This window comes from Colletes latitarsis, chromosome 7, assembly GCF_051014445.1.
Source record: "Colletes latitarsis isolate SP2378_abdomen chromosome 7, iyColLati1, whole genome shotgun sequence".
Lineage (NCBI taxonomy): Eukaryota > Metazoa > Arthropoda > Insecta > Hymenoptera > Colletidae > Colletes > Colletes latitarsis.
The window spans coordinates 15,363,131-15,378,408 of NC_135140.1; the positions used below are offsets into that span (position 1 = coordinate 15,363,131).

The 15,278-nt window shown below is 43.9% G+C and overlaps 1 protein-coding gene across 5 annotated transcripts in view; it reads left to right on the top strand.

Moving 5' to 3' along the window:
* Positions 1-15,278, top strand: part of LOC143344100 (nucleolar protein 4-like) — a 101,201-nt gene that overhangs the window by 61,937 nt on the left and 23,986 nt on the right. For 4 of the 5 annotated variants that reach the window (XM_076769776.1, XM_076769778.1, XM_076769779.1 and 1 more), the window contains 2 exons: positions 6,881-6,935; positions 13,028-13,267. In XM_076769776.1, coding sequence (XP_076625891.1) covers positions 6,881-6,935; positions 13,028-13,267 — 295 coding nt within the window. The remainder of the gene's footprint in view (positions 1-6,880; positions 6,936-13,027; positions 13,268-15,278) is intronic. The other variant, XM_076769781.1, reaches the window with a different exon arrangement.

Genomic DNA, 15,278 nt, shown 5'->3' on the forward strand with positions numbered 1-15,278 from the left:
TTCTGTGCTGAGCGACAAACAATTGCCGCCAAGTGGCTTAATTGCAGCCAACTAAACAAATGTTCCAACCGTATCTCCCTGGCCGTGCGGCTCTACCCCAGGCCCGGGGCAATTTCTTTCTCTATAGCCCCGGTTCCAGGTCCTCGCGAAGGACAGTTTGAGTTCCCGGACGACTTCTTGCCCTCCTAACGATCCACGGTATTGTTTTTATCCACGGACCCTGGTAACGAAAATTGGAGAGCTTGTTCGACGGTACCAGCGGTGGGATGACTGTTGAACCACGCGATAAATGTGGATGACTGGTGAACTTTCGACTCTCGTGGGCCGGTCGTTGTTCCGTCGTAGGTATACCTCGTCAGGGAGGGTCTATTTTGAGCGTTGTACCGACAAATGCCGGAACCAGGTGCCTTCTTTCTAGGGAATGCGATTTAAATAGGATTAGGTCAACGTCTCCTGTCCGGCTCCTCAGCAAGTCGCCGATACGTCCAGTTTATTCGGTGACTCGACAATTGCTCTTGAAAGTCAACTGATACGAACTTAGATCTTGAAGTTATTTGTACTTTAATTTACTTCAACTGCTTGAGTGGTTCGATGTCGGTAAAGGCTACTTTAGAATGGACGGTAGAATCGTTTAGTCGCCTCGCTACGCGTTTTCGTGCCGGGGAATCGGTTACGCAAACGGTGAACGTTTTGGGTCAGGACGTTATTCTACGAGTCTACGTAAATTATAAGCTTGCATCCACTTTTGGAAGACCCTTTTCCGAATCTAGTTTAGTGTAGAATAGGCTAGGGCATCGTTTCAGATGTTCTATAATAACTCATGAGCTGGAAGGTGTTTACGGAGATAGGACATGAGAGTAACCATGAAAAGGGACTCAGCTAGGACCTCGATGAAACAAGATTACATCGCGGAAGCACATGACCGTATAGTTCACGTAGTCCATAAGCTTGTATCGATTTGGTGGAATAGTCCTCCCACTCTGGCTAGTGTCTTTAGTATCGACTGTAGAATCACTTAATTGCTTCCAATGCAGTTTAGGAATAGTTCTTTGGCTACCCAATACGGTATTGACCTGGGTAGTCAAGACGTCAAATCAATTGTCTCCTGAGATGCAGTCTATGTATACCTGGCTAGTGTCTTTAAGATCACCTAATGAAGTCATTGAACAGTAACATATCTTACTATGAACAATTTGGCTACCCAAACATGTTATTGACCTGGGTATCTCCTGAGCCTCCACCGAGATTGAAGACAAAATCATTCATATACCCAGCCATTACCTTCAGTATCACTCAGTGAAGTCACAGTAACACATATTACTATGAACAATATGGCTACCAAAAGTACAACCTGGCTCAAGACATTGTCCAGATCCAACCGTAATCCACACAGCTAGTAGGTGGGTAGTATTCGCAAGGATGGGTCTGGACAGCAATGACCAGGCAAAAAAGTAGACGTCCAGGGGGGAAGAAGAGCAAATCGAGGAAGCGCAAGACCCATACAGTGGACGTAGGCCACAAGGTTTGTTTCGTCTCCTGGAACGCTCCTCCCAGGACTCTGGCGGCCGTCTCATGAAATCATTAACTCGACGGTTCCTTCTGGCGTTAAACGACCCAGGGACGTAGGCCCCTAGCGCACCGTGCTCTTCCCCTCATTTTTCTCCGGTGCTTCTTGTTGCCGGCCTCGAAGACGAGCACCGCTCCCGGCTCGTTTCTCATTCGGCGCCGTGTGCGTCGTCGTAGGTGTATACGGCCGACTGGTCGCGCGCTCAGCGAGATTCCCATTTATCAGGGTACATCCGCCGGAAGTGGGGCGGCCCGTGCGTAGGTGAGACGAGGAGAAAGAGAGAAGGTGGACAGCGGTCGAGAGAGAAAGCCAGAGGACATTGTTCATTAGTACCTACGAACTCAGGATACCTCAGGCCTCTCGTGACATGATTTACGAGTCGGTTTAGGACCGGCGATCGACCGCAGGCCGGAATCGAGCGAACCTTTCTGCGGATTTTCGAGCAACCGTGCCCTGGACACACTTGGTAACCCGCGAGGACGACGTTACGGAGTCCTGCACCTCGCGATTTCGGGGAAGCTCGCTGGACAGATGGGTAGCGTAACTCTTTGGCTGGTGCATAGCGTTGCGAACCGGTAAGCAGTGAATTCTTTTTTGGGCGTTAATGAACCCACGGACTCGTGGGTATTGTCATTATTATACGGGGTGTCCCGGAAATTCGTGGTAGAAACTTTGTTCTTTCTTATCAAGGTTTAATAAGATTATTAGAGACGAGAGTGTTTCATAAGTTTAGATTATAAATCAAGTTATTTTTCTTTTACCTAGAACATGTTGGTATTCCATGAACTTGAGCTGTTCGATTTTTTAGTGTTTTCTTCTTAGATAAAAGGGGAGTGGAAACGACTCGTTCGCGTAAGTGTTCCATGTTTTTTTCCTAAAAATCTGCTCGTATTTCTCGCGTCCCTATGAATTTCAATCACGGTTGCCGCGGCAGAGGCGGGCCACGGAGATTGAATTAATTAAACTTCTGAAACGAATTACTCTTGTTGGGAAACGCTGCCGCCTGATCGATTGAACAGTGTAACCGGTTATGCTTATTGCTGGTAGCGGACGAGCCGCGAGAAAGTTGAACATAAATTGATCCTAATTTTTTAACGTGCGCGATATTTGATTGCGAAATTATTTTCGTGATAAGACGAAGGAAAATGACAGGCCTGACGGTTGACATTTTTAATCCCGCCGCAGCTCTTCTTGAAAATAAAATATTTCGATAGCAATTGCCTTACGAAACTATTTAGGATAATACGTTAAGATTAAAATTATTAAACTTTCAATGAATATAATTATCGAACAGTTGTCGTTCTTGTGGATATTGAAAAATAGAATAAATGTTGGTTCTTTGTAACTCCGGTGATTATTTTTAGAAATCTCTGCACTCTAAACGTGATGAGCATTTCAATGAAGGAACAGGAAACAGACGTCGCGGATCGAAAACGTATCGATAGTAGCCGGAATCGGGTTATATTAAATTCTTAATGAAAGATTCTTAAAATAACTCACGATGGAAGCTGTAACTCGAGACTGAAGATGCACGTTTCCAGTCAATAAATTCCACCGAATATTAAAACAGAAACTACGTGCAATGCTCGAGACTAGGGTTGATCAAAATCAGCTGACAAATAGTTTGACGAATCTAGACACCTTTGGCCTCCATAAAAAATATATTAATTCTTCTTTAACGCTGAAGATTGTTTTGATATTAACAAGCATAAAATTATATTCCAACTGAACTCTCAAAACAATTTTATTTGTCCCCGATTACTGCATTTTAGGGTTCTAAAATTAACGCCTCGTCGATGTTACATCCACCATAATGATTTCCAAGCGTTGCATTCGTAGATGATGCATGGACGGTTCAATAGCCTGGCATTAAACATTTTTTAAGCCGTCTATGTGTGGCATGTGTCCCGGGAAGACCTGCTTCCTTGAAAGACCAGGTATTGAAGATCGTACAAAAGATTCCAACTAAAGGATAAGCAACCCGTTAATCCTAGAACCGTTATAATCTTTCTTTCACGTCTGTCAGTCTTCAACCGAGATTACAACGCATCAATTGCTATTGAAAGGAAAAAATCGTGTTCCAGAGAGTATTAATTAAAGTTTGGACTTTTTCCGGGGCCATTGACTACCAATATTTTTAAACATCGAAACTCGGTACTCGTAAAAAGCAGCTTGATAATTCACATCGTTAACTAGATGCCATGCTCATAATCATAATGATCAGTTTTTGAGGTGATTGAGTTTCAGTAAAATAAAATACAATATTGGATGAAGGTACGTGGTCCCAAACGTCTACGATCGATAGTTCTCAGCTTCGAAGTATTTAGAGATACGAGTAATTCTCGATCAGTTTCTTACTTTTGAGCAAGATTATTATAAATTTAGGTAGGTCCATTTAAAATTAGTATTGGTCACCTCATCTCCCAATCGTATTACGTAAGTTAATTACCCCCTGTGCACGAAGGATCCAGCACAATGTGGCGTAGAACAGAAAGCAACCTGCGACTGGTGTTAGATCATCAGCTCAGGTGTACAGACCGAGCAATTTTGACTTTGTGTAGAAACAAAGGGGCCTGTGTAACTGCATCTACCTCAGTTTGCATCCCGATAACAATGTACCACTTCCACGCGGTCAGGCTTATCTCATCGTCGCACCGTGTGTCATCAACAAAGCCTGATCGACAGATATCTACTCTCGTAACACTGTCACGCGACACAGAATCTTAGTACCAGTCTGAGGGGACTCCTGGGATTAGTCCACTACTTTCAGTAGGTCTAAATTCATGATTGGAACTAGTCGACAGGTGTTGTGTTGTCTCATCATCCAGTAACTGGGAATCCTAGCACCATACTGGGAGTTCATCTGGGTTAAGCTATCTGATAGTTGAAACTCCTAGTGGGGTCATCTTATAGACATACCATGTTCAACTCTCTTTCATCAAACTGTTAGATGATAGTAGAATCCTCAGATAACGTCCAGATGACTCTTTGTTTGGATTTGGTTACTTCTTCCAGGAGATACAAATCCTATTGGACTCATCACACTGTTCTAGTCTCATCCTGACACTACTCTTTGCCTGCACTCTCAACATTTCAAACTCTAGCGAGCATGGGAGGTGACGCCACAGCCACATGTTCCCTTTTCTTTCATCAGTCATATGGTACTAGAATCCTCATGCACCCTCTAGACGATTCTTTGTTAGGATCTGGTTACTTATATCAGCAATTATAAATCCTGTCAAACTTATCTCACCTGTCATCAATGAAGCCTAATCAATAAACAAAGTCCTAGTCCTATCCTGAGACTATTTGCCTTCACTAATCCATTTCTCTCACCAGTTCCCAGCTTCGGTACAGGCAAACTTCAGCACCAGGGGACATTTTCTTATAATAACGCGTCTTCCTGACTCCCGATGTCCTCTAATTTCGTCGAGCAGCCCCCGAACGGGTGTCCAGCGTCGTGCACGGCACGGTCGGAATGTCTGGGTTGCATCACCGGCGCTTTTTGCGCGGCTCTAGCGCGGTATGCGCGTACAAGTCGACCGCTCGTCGTCCTACAACACCGCTGGACAAAGTTGCGGCCGGTATCAATTGGCCGTGCTCTCCTCGGCGTGTATACCGGTCGACCTTCTGCAGTTGCAACACGAGACCTGACACAGATAGGAGAGCCACAGTCGGGCCCGTCGGGCCCGGCAATGGCTGTGCACACGCCTTGCGAAACCGACGTACGTTTCATCTGGGTAGGGGGGGGGGGGGGGATTCTGTTCGACGAAAAGAGGGTCAAACTCTCAAATTTAGTACACCTGGATGATCTCATGATTCTGGAGACGGTTTGCTCTCGGATCCTCATCGTTTGGACGGTCAGTCGGTTCAGGATCAGGACTAACGACCTCTGGACGTTTCGTTCAACGCGCTGACTTGACAGAATCCCATGATTCTTAAGCGTAGAACGATGAAACACCAGATGCAGGACACCGCGAAGTTGTTAATGGGCTTTGGAATACGAGGTTTTTTCGTATGCTTGACGCTCGAGAAGAGTTATCGCTCGATAATTTACTTGAATTTTCGATGACGCGCCAAGAGATCGGACTCGAGTTTCAGGAAGTACTTAGGCGCTCGAGATGTTGGCTGATATATACGGTTGCCCGAGAGGCATTAAATGATAGATGGCGTCGAATTAATTTCGCGAAGTTGTAAGCGTAAGTACACGAAAGTTTTTTATTCCATGTCATCGGTGTTAGGCCTGGGTTACCATCGACACATTAATCGATCGCGTCGGATTTATTGCAAGATTCAGCGCGATCTTATTCGTAAATCTAGACTAGATTAATTCGGAAGCGGGATGGTGAAATTGTTATTAATGTACCAGGTTGAAAGTAAACATTCCATCGTGAGTCCTCTGATCTTTTGCAAAAATATCAAGACTCGTCATAGTCAAGCTTCGATTCTGGTGTTTCGTTCCGCCCTTTCGCCTCCCAGTTTGGGGTAAACGGTTGGGATCGCCGGTGACATCAACGCCTGGGCAGATTCGACAAAGTTGCGTTCGGTTTTCCCGCGAAGAGTCCGCGCGGTGAGTTACGCTATTGATCCGGCATTCCCGACGTGCCTCGATCCCGTCTCCCACAGCACGTCGTCGAGCCGAGGCGTAAGTAATTTGCGTTCAGACGAACCGCAAGCCGCTGGCAGCTCTCGATCCGGGACAATAAAGTCCACGGCCGTTCCGTAGGTGTACGGAAAGTCTCTCTCGGTGTGTTTTTCTGTGGCGCAACTGCGAAGACAATCGCGACTCTATGGAACCCCAGTCGGAGGCCGCGTGCACGGCTGACCGCGGGATTGATAAGTTCGCCCGACTTGCGGCCTCTTAATTTTTCAATAATCCAACGATCGAGACGCAGAACCGCTCGACGAGGATTTTCTAATTTGTACCGGTGCTCGATGATTCCTATTTCAGCTCAATTGCGTTCCAACGTTTGCCCGCTTTCGAGTGACTACTTATACCCCGGATTCAAGTAACTCAATCGTACCGAATTTTATGTACAGGAAATGAAAGTGATCCATCCTTATTAGCTTCCCTTCTATGTAAATATCATTAGTGATGGATTATTAGTGAAATGGCGATTTCACTTAAAAGCGACTGGAATCGTCAAAGCTAGGGAAGCAAACTTGCGTACAATTGTGTTCGTGTTTGATTTAATTTGTAGTAGAGGAGGGAATGATTTTAAACTTTCAATCCTGTCCCAAATACAGTACTTTTCACCAAAGAAAATGGTCCCCGCAACTCGTAACTAACGAACTCTTTGCATCTTGTTGCAGGAAAACATCTCAACGCCGGAACCAGCCGACATATCGGAGGAGGATCACTACTCGAGTAAGCAAAACTTTCCATCGCCCATTTTCGTAAACCTAGTCGTTTCTCTGTCCGCATCGCGGGGTATCGAATCACTTTCTTGCGACCCTTGGATCACCTTTTTGCAACCCGTGTCCAAAATTCTAGAATTTCTTACTTCATATGACAGGGGAAGCTCTTCGAAGGGCGTATATTTTCAGGCACGAATTTTAAGATGGAAATTGAATCGCGAATGGAAAATATTTCGCATACTCGGCGTTGGTAGCTTTGGGAAAATCTCGAAAAATTTTCTTGAAATTCTTCGGGATCCTTTAGAAACATCCCAGACGCCTTTGAGGCCTAGAAATTCTTGAAAATCGTGCGAAGTTGACGGTCCCTGAAAGTCCAGCAAGTTTCAATGGCGACATAGAATTAAATCCGTGCTTCTATGGTTGACAATGGTGACGTTATCGGTTGCGTTAGGGCTCTTCAATGGCGTCCATTGGCATTCACACTTCAGTGAAGTTCACTCTTCTTCCTCAGGCTGGTGGCTACAGTCGTTTCATGAAACCAGACACGGTCGACAATGTTTCGACTGTACTTTCAACATTCAAGCGTTGCGTCAAACGTGCATTTGATACGATGCTAGATCAGGATCTGTACGCGTAGATCGTCTCTATGCATTGAAACTCTAGGTTTCCTATTTCGTCTCCCTATTCCCTCTTCCTTCAAACAAAAAAGATTCCTTCCACCGTGTGGTCGGTTAAGCCAAGATGACACTAGGATCATCTATGTTTCTCCTTATCGCTAGTTAGTTTCTTTGGTTAGTAAGGTCAAAGGTTAGACACAAGTACACTTAAGTTAAAATAAGTGAACGAATACAAATACAACTATAGTTGCTGCCTTCTTTTTCGATTCTAAGTAAAAGTGCTTGTTATTGTTCTCGTTCTTGCAAATTAGAGGCTCCCAATGTGTCCATAAAAATGGCTAAAACTGGCTTTGACGTCGGTGAGCCTCAGTGACAAGACGACTGAGAGTGTCGAACTTAACAGTTGCAGCCAAAGCGTTGAACGCCCGGTGTTCGTTGTCCTTTGGACGGGGTCGGGTCGCGGCCGTTTCGGGAATCTGACCCAAATCCAATGGCGGCGTCGCGTTTCTGCATTATTGAACGAGCTGAATGATTTAGACGTCACGTCGTTCCCGTCACCCGCCAACTTTATCCGGTTGCTAATAAATCTCTCTCCGCTTTCGTCCTGGCGCGGCTCGAGAGCTCTTCTACGTGTCACTGCTAACTCTCTCGCTCGGATGAATCGACGCTGCAACCGGAGGGAAATCTGGAGAGCAACGAGCTACTCAGCCGATCACGGATGAATTTCGCGGCAGAAACCGGTGATGGGGTGCTTATCGATCATCCGCGGTGACGCATTTCGACTTACAGTAATTCCCACTCTCGAACGACTATTTTTATACCCGGCTCGAATCGTCGAATCGTACCTGGTTTTATGTTTCTCGATCTTTCGTTTCGTCTTTGTTGCTCCCAGTTCGAGACAAAAATTCCTGGCCCGCTTTCAAGTCACGCGATTGCATAGAATTTTATGTTCGCGAAAGCTACTAGTTTCTATTAAGTTTCCTTCGAAGTAAAAATCATTATCCGCTTTCAAGTGACTACTTACACCCCGGATTCAAGTAATGAAATCATATGAAATTGTATATTTCTCGAATTTTTTACTGCGTCTTTATTGATCTCCCTTAAAAATGAAAATTGCTGGCTCGCTTTCAAGTTACTATTCATACCCCGGATTCAAGTAACTAAACCACACTCAAATGTACATATTTACATAGTATCAGTGGTCGATTATTAGTATCACATTTTTTGACTTCAGATCGAGATGAAAATCACTATGCTTTCAGGAGAAATGGCGATTTCTCTGACTTAATTTTCTATTATCGTATCAAGGCAGGTTTATATTAAGATTCTGTGTAACTTAGGCACGGGTTAGATCCAATACGAGTTAATTCACGTTAATATTTGTGTTAGTATAATCTTCAGCCATTGGTTGACCAGTTAATTTCCTGTTATTGTCCTAACAATAAGGTTTACATCGAAGGGCATTGTGTTTGAGTTTCATCGACTGTGCCAAACGTGTTGGATAAAAGTTTCGATAAAGACGACCTGGGCTCTATCCGCGTTACGATTGACCACCGTGTTTATTAACATGCACCAACACTTCAACCTCGTAATCTCGTTACCGTGGCCTCTTGCATGAAAGAGCGAGACGCACTCGCGCCTTGCGCACGATGACGTTGCCTCGCGGTTCCGAGAATCGAGCGATTAATCAAACGAAGATCTTCGCGCCGCCATTACGTCCTCCTTCGAGCTGATCCCGCAGCTCTTCGATCGGATGATTTCATTCTCTGCACGTTCGTGTAAACGAAAAATTACAGACCACGTGACACGTACCCGCCATTAAAAATTAAAAAAAAGACAAATTATTTAAAATACGAGTTAGAAGCTTTGCTCGATTTATTTATACAGGGTGTTCGGCCACCCATGGGAAAAATTTTAATAGAGGATTCTAGAGGCCAAAATAAGACGAAGATCAAGAATACCAATATGTTGATGAAGGCTTCGTTAAAAAGTTATTAACAATTAAATTCAAAAATTTCAAATCGTTCCGGAAAAATTATTTTCGGTTGCGAGGGTCAATTACAATCATTTTTGGTGAATAGACATACCCCCGAAATCCTACCCACTTTCGAGAAAAAAATTCGAATAAGCGCTGAAAGTTATGGGTGAAAAAAAAGACTTTCGAATCGTCCTGGAAAAATTATTTTTAGTTGCAGGGGTCAATTGCAAGCATTTTTGGTCAACAGACATACCCCCGAAATCCTACTCAGTTTCGAGAAAAAAATTCCTTACCGAAAATACAATTTCTGGCCAGAAATGTCTGCCCGAATTTTCATGCGAATCTTTAAAAGGTCATAACTTCTGAACGGATTGGACAATTTTAATGTTTAAAAAAGCAAACTACGCGTATTTTGATGGAGAATACGTACAAATCGTAAAAACATTTGAAAAGTTGGTCCTTGACCCCGCAAAATGACAAAACCCCCATAAAAATGGTCTAATTTTCAAACAGCTATAACTCCTACAATTCTGAATATATTTCAATGAAACTTTTTTCTGAAGTAGAGGTCATGGGTACCTACAAAAAAGTATTAGACAACTTTTCTGTAGGTCGTCAAATAAGATTACTAAAAATGAAAAAGGAGTTTTTAAGAAAAATCGACAGGTGCCTAAATTTTTCGGCGAAAAAAAAATTTCAAATCGGTCTAAAAAAAATATTTTTGATTGCAAGGGTCAATTATAATAATTTTTGGTCATTAGACATACCCCCGAAATCCTACCCACTTTCTAGAAAAAAATTCAGTACGATCGAAAATTTAAACGTTAATAACCGTTTAACGAAGCCTTCATCAACAAATTGGTATTCTTGATTTTCGTCTTGTTTTGGCCTCTAAAATCCCCCATTAAAATTTTTTCCAGGGGTGGCCGAACACCCTGTATATATCTTGCCAAATTACGTGAATTTTTCTATGCAAAAATTCTCCCTATATGATCCGAAGTCTGTGAGTTTGTGATTTTCTTATAACTACTACTACGGTTGTCCAATTCGGTTGAAATTTTATTCAGTCGCTGTTCATACTTCAACGATACGTATAGGATACCTAATTTGCGGAAATATTAGTTATAATAAATCTGATAACCTTAGCTGAAACTCGATGTTACTTACAAGCGACTGTCGAAGCATAGTAATCTGTATTATTTCTTCTAAATGCAATTGCACAATAGTGGAATTATTTCCAGTATAAAATTAAGTAAATAAACAAACGAACACGATTAATCCCAGTGATGAATTTTAACCGACGCAGCTTTTTCCCCTGACAGTATCTAAAACTCGATCGATTGTTACTTACGAGCGACTGTCGAACCATAGCAATTTCACGGTAGGTTCAATGAGCCTGCCCACGCCAAAATCTTTCACCAGGAAATTTCGCGCGGAACTTGTTCGCCTTCTGCTGTCGGATACGAGAGTCTGTACTCATACGAGACGAAACGGGATCGATAATCGAGTGCGTGCACAATCGAGATGGGGTCGTACCCATTGGGCATGAGGTTTTAATTGACACTCGACGAACTCACTGTCGCACTTGTGCGCCACGTTTACCGCGCCCCTATAGCGCTTCCTTTACGTAACGCGCGCAACACACCTCGATTTTTATTGTTGTTCGTCGGAGAAATTAATCGAACAACCAATCTCAGGATAAAATACTAATAAAATATAAAATAACAGACTAAAAAATAACGAATAATATTCGTTAAATATTCTTTTTTTGCCCTACCTCCCTTTCGAAATAAGAAAATGACCCTGTCGTTAGTGGTTGAAAATCCTACGAATTACACTGTCGGATTCAACAAAATTTCGTTGATGAATTTGAAGCTTGCATTCTGTACAGGACATTTTGTTGAAATAGTCGCTGGCGTCTAGTCGAAGGAAAGGCACGATTGTCACGCGCGATATTGTTCAGGATTTTATACAACATTCTGAATCACGACAGTCGATAAAATTCCGTTCGAGCACTCTTAATCGCGCTTTGTTCGGGATTAAAACGTATCGTCGATCGAATGAAAATTCGGGAGCGCTGGTTAGCGACGCGATCGGTGACGAAACTGTTAACGTATCTGTGTTTTCGCGCGAACGGGCTCGAGAATTCGACGGATGTCGGCGAATTTCGATAGTTGCACCTGTTGCGTCGTCGAACGTGAACCGTTTGAAGACGGGCACGTAGATCGATCGACGTACGGGACAACGTCGACGATGGCAAGGAACTCTCTCGTATGAGCAAAGGACTCTGTCGAACACCTGGCATGGACTTTGCGAATTGTTATCAGCCCGAAGTTATTCGATCGGTGTCATAAAAATGTCAAAGTCACTTGTGGTACAGCGAACAGGATCGTGGAGGTTGGAATTTACGATAGTGCGACTGAACGAGTGTTTATATTTGTATGGAAACAAATTTGTAGAGGCTGGAATAAATTGTTTGCGTACGAGTTTGGAAAATAAATTCTTTGGAAATCTAGTGGACATATTTTCGATAGTGGCATCTCGATATTTGATGGATAACTGAACGAATTTTATCCTCGATAAGTGATAGAGAACTATACGACGATTTTATCAGTTGCTAGAATTTTCAGTAGCAATAGTAGAATAGCAAAATATTTAGCAATTTTATAGTGTAAGACATAGTAAATTGTAAGTTCAATATTAGACTAGACTAAATAAAGTCTGTATCATCCTCGCCATTTCAACACACTTCACGACAATCCAATCAACAACAAACAAGAGCACGTACCTCTAGAATGCAGTAAAACCTCGATTAATGCAAATAAGTGATAATTCAATAAGAAGTCCTATTTACTTAGTATATCAGTACTACTTATATCCATCTCCAACTTCATTCGTTGCTAAGCAACTCCCCCGGTTCTACTCCCAGCTTCATTGGTTGCTAAGCAACACCCTCGTTTCTACTTCCAACTTCACTCGTTGCTAAGCAACTCCCCCGGTTCTACTCCCAACTTCATTGGTTGCTAAGCAACACCCTCGTTTCTACTTCCAACTTCACTCGTTGCTAAGCAACCTTCCTGCTTCTACTTCCAACTTCATTCGTTGCTAAGCAACCATTGCACTGGTCAAGGAAGTGCAAGAAAAGAGGTTCTCGTGCAATTATCTAGGTTCTACTGTACTGCTTAACAACGACACCAAGTTTTCTCCGTCTCTCACGAACATTTCCCACCCCAAAACAAAACTTCGCGTCCAAATTCGCACAAAGCCGTCTCAAACCACGTCCAGTAGTAGATGAAATGAAACCATTGATCACCAAACGTAGACAAACAGTTGCATATTTGTCTGTATCACGTAAACAGTATCGATAGCACCACGTCCAAGCGAACCCCCCATATCGAGTCGCACCACCACAAACCGTAGAAGCGAGTCCGATTCTACCCCTCCATCGGCACTAATTCACCGTGTTAATCATGCCCTGAAACCAATTGGCACTTTTAATTTCGGCAGGCGCGCTCATGAAAGACGCGGATAAGCTGAAGCTGATGCTGCTCGCGTGGAATTATAATCTTCAACAGCAGGCTCAGGCTCAGGCTCAGGCCCAGGCCCAGGTACAGGCTCAGGCGGCCAACGCGGCCCTCTCGCCAAATAACTCCTCGACAACCACGGCCACCACCGTTGGCACACCTGTCACCAGTCAATCGGCTATTTCCACGGCAAACAACACCATTAACAACTCCACACTTACAGGTAACGCCTTATCTTCATCGATCGACGGGAATTTCCGGTCCATCGTCGTTTTTTAAACGCTTCCACGGAGCGCGGATCGTGTTTTTAACCGCTCGGGGGGTTTGCTTTTACGATTGGTTGCACTACTGGTAGAGGGGAACGACGTGGTTTTGCGTTAAGCAGACGGTATTTCGGTACTTAGTAAAAACAAAATTTTTTTTTATTTTATTTGCTCCTTACATTCGTCGAACCTAAGAGGCCTCCATTATTTGGTCGCTAGTAAAACCCTTGGTTTTAGTCATACATGGAAATAACTACACGAACTAAGTGTAAATAGATTACGTGGTTATTATAGTTTTTAGATTACTGATACGTTATTTATAATCGAACTTTAGTTTTCAGGTTATTGAAAGTCAATTGATATCTTAATTAGTGTCTTAAATTGTATCTTTTAAAACGCGAATCTACGCCGACGGAGGCGGAATGTTCGTCGAGGCTCCGGCTGATGAAATCCCGGGCGCAGGCTGAAAGGGTTACCGTCATGGCGGACGCGTAAACGCAGAGACTTCAATGCTCAACTTTCGCGTCCTTCTCCGACGACGAGTGAATTGCAGGTTTCGCGGGGCCAAGGTGTACCGGCTATTTAGCTCGCGCGAGTTTTGTCGTCGCGCTCGACGTGACTAATGGACTGTCGGACCCGTGACGTTGCCGCGTAGGAAATTCAGAGTACGCCTTCTTTGGCCCTCGAAACCGAGGCGAGACGAGCCGATTCGGTGACGCATTCCGTCGTGTTAATCGTCAGCGATTAACGCCGCCAATTAACGCTGCCCCATTATATCGTCGCGTCGAACATCGTATTCTAATACAGGACACCGTAAAGAATACCATTTAAAATTATTTTTAAACAGAATATAATTATATATTTTATATTTAAAATGTGGTCAAATAAGCAAACCCTAGTTTATTTTTCATAACATGTTCGTATGGCTTGTGCGTTATTTGTTGAATTTTGATTTTTGATTATGGTCATTTTCTTGTACTTCTTACACTGAGTTTTACTCGAATAGAAATGTAAACCTCCTTTCACTATAGTTTATTTAAATTTTATTACAGTAATACTGTAGTTGGTTCACACTACACGATTGTAATATGAAAACCGATGTAACTTCCACCGAGATTTAGACGTATATCCGAGATTCTCGGACCAACCGAGACCTCAGTTGCATCCGACATATTCGAATCCAGCTCTTACCTAAAATTCTCATCAAAAATGAGATCTCAATCAAAATTCCAATTTACAAACGACATTCTCGGACCCGAATATCCGAGATTCTCGGACGAATCGAGATCTCGGTTGCACTCAACATATTCGAATCCACTTCTTATCCGAAATTTTCACCAGAAATGAAATCCAGATTCACGTTTAAGACTCTCAATCCCATCCACGATTATAGACATGAAAGGGGGGGTGAGTATGCCCTCAGGTTGAGAATCTCTGGTTCAAGGGGGTTAATCTCGTCGCGCGCCAGGTCACAAACCCTCTTCTTTTCCGCGGTCCCCGGTGCCAAAAGTGGTTCAGTTAGGCAAAATTGCGGAAGGATAATTCACCGTTGCCCTCTGCCCCCTCTGTCCTCCCCCCTCCGCCTATCATCCTCCGCGGCAGCTATTCGAAACTGGTTTCGAAGCGGGCCTCTGCATCTCGGACGTGATCATTGCGTAATGAACCAGCCGGCGTAGACGCGATGGTACGCTCGCAACCAGACCCGCGGATCGTCCAATCTCTTGCCTCCCCCTTTCCCCTCCGCCCCCTTATCACCTCGAGTCACTGTTCCCCTCTCCAACCGGGTTCGTACGGCGTGGCGCTGACGGCGATGACCAGCGAAGAGTTCGCGTCTCGCGCCGGGACTCCCCGTTCGCTCGTCCCTGGACGCGCGCGCGTTTCGCAAATCGATTTCGCGATAAACGGGCGCGTTCGTCGGTTTTACGATCGCGTCAGAAAATTCGCCCAGGGAAAATGGCGTGCCATATTTCT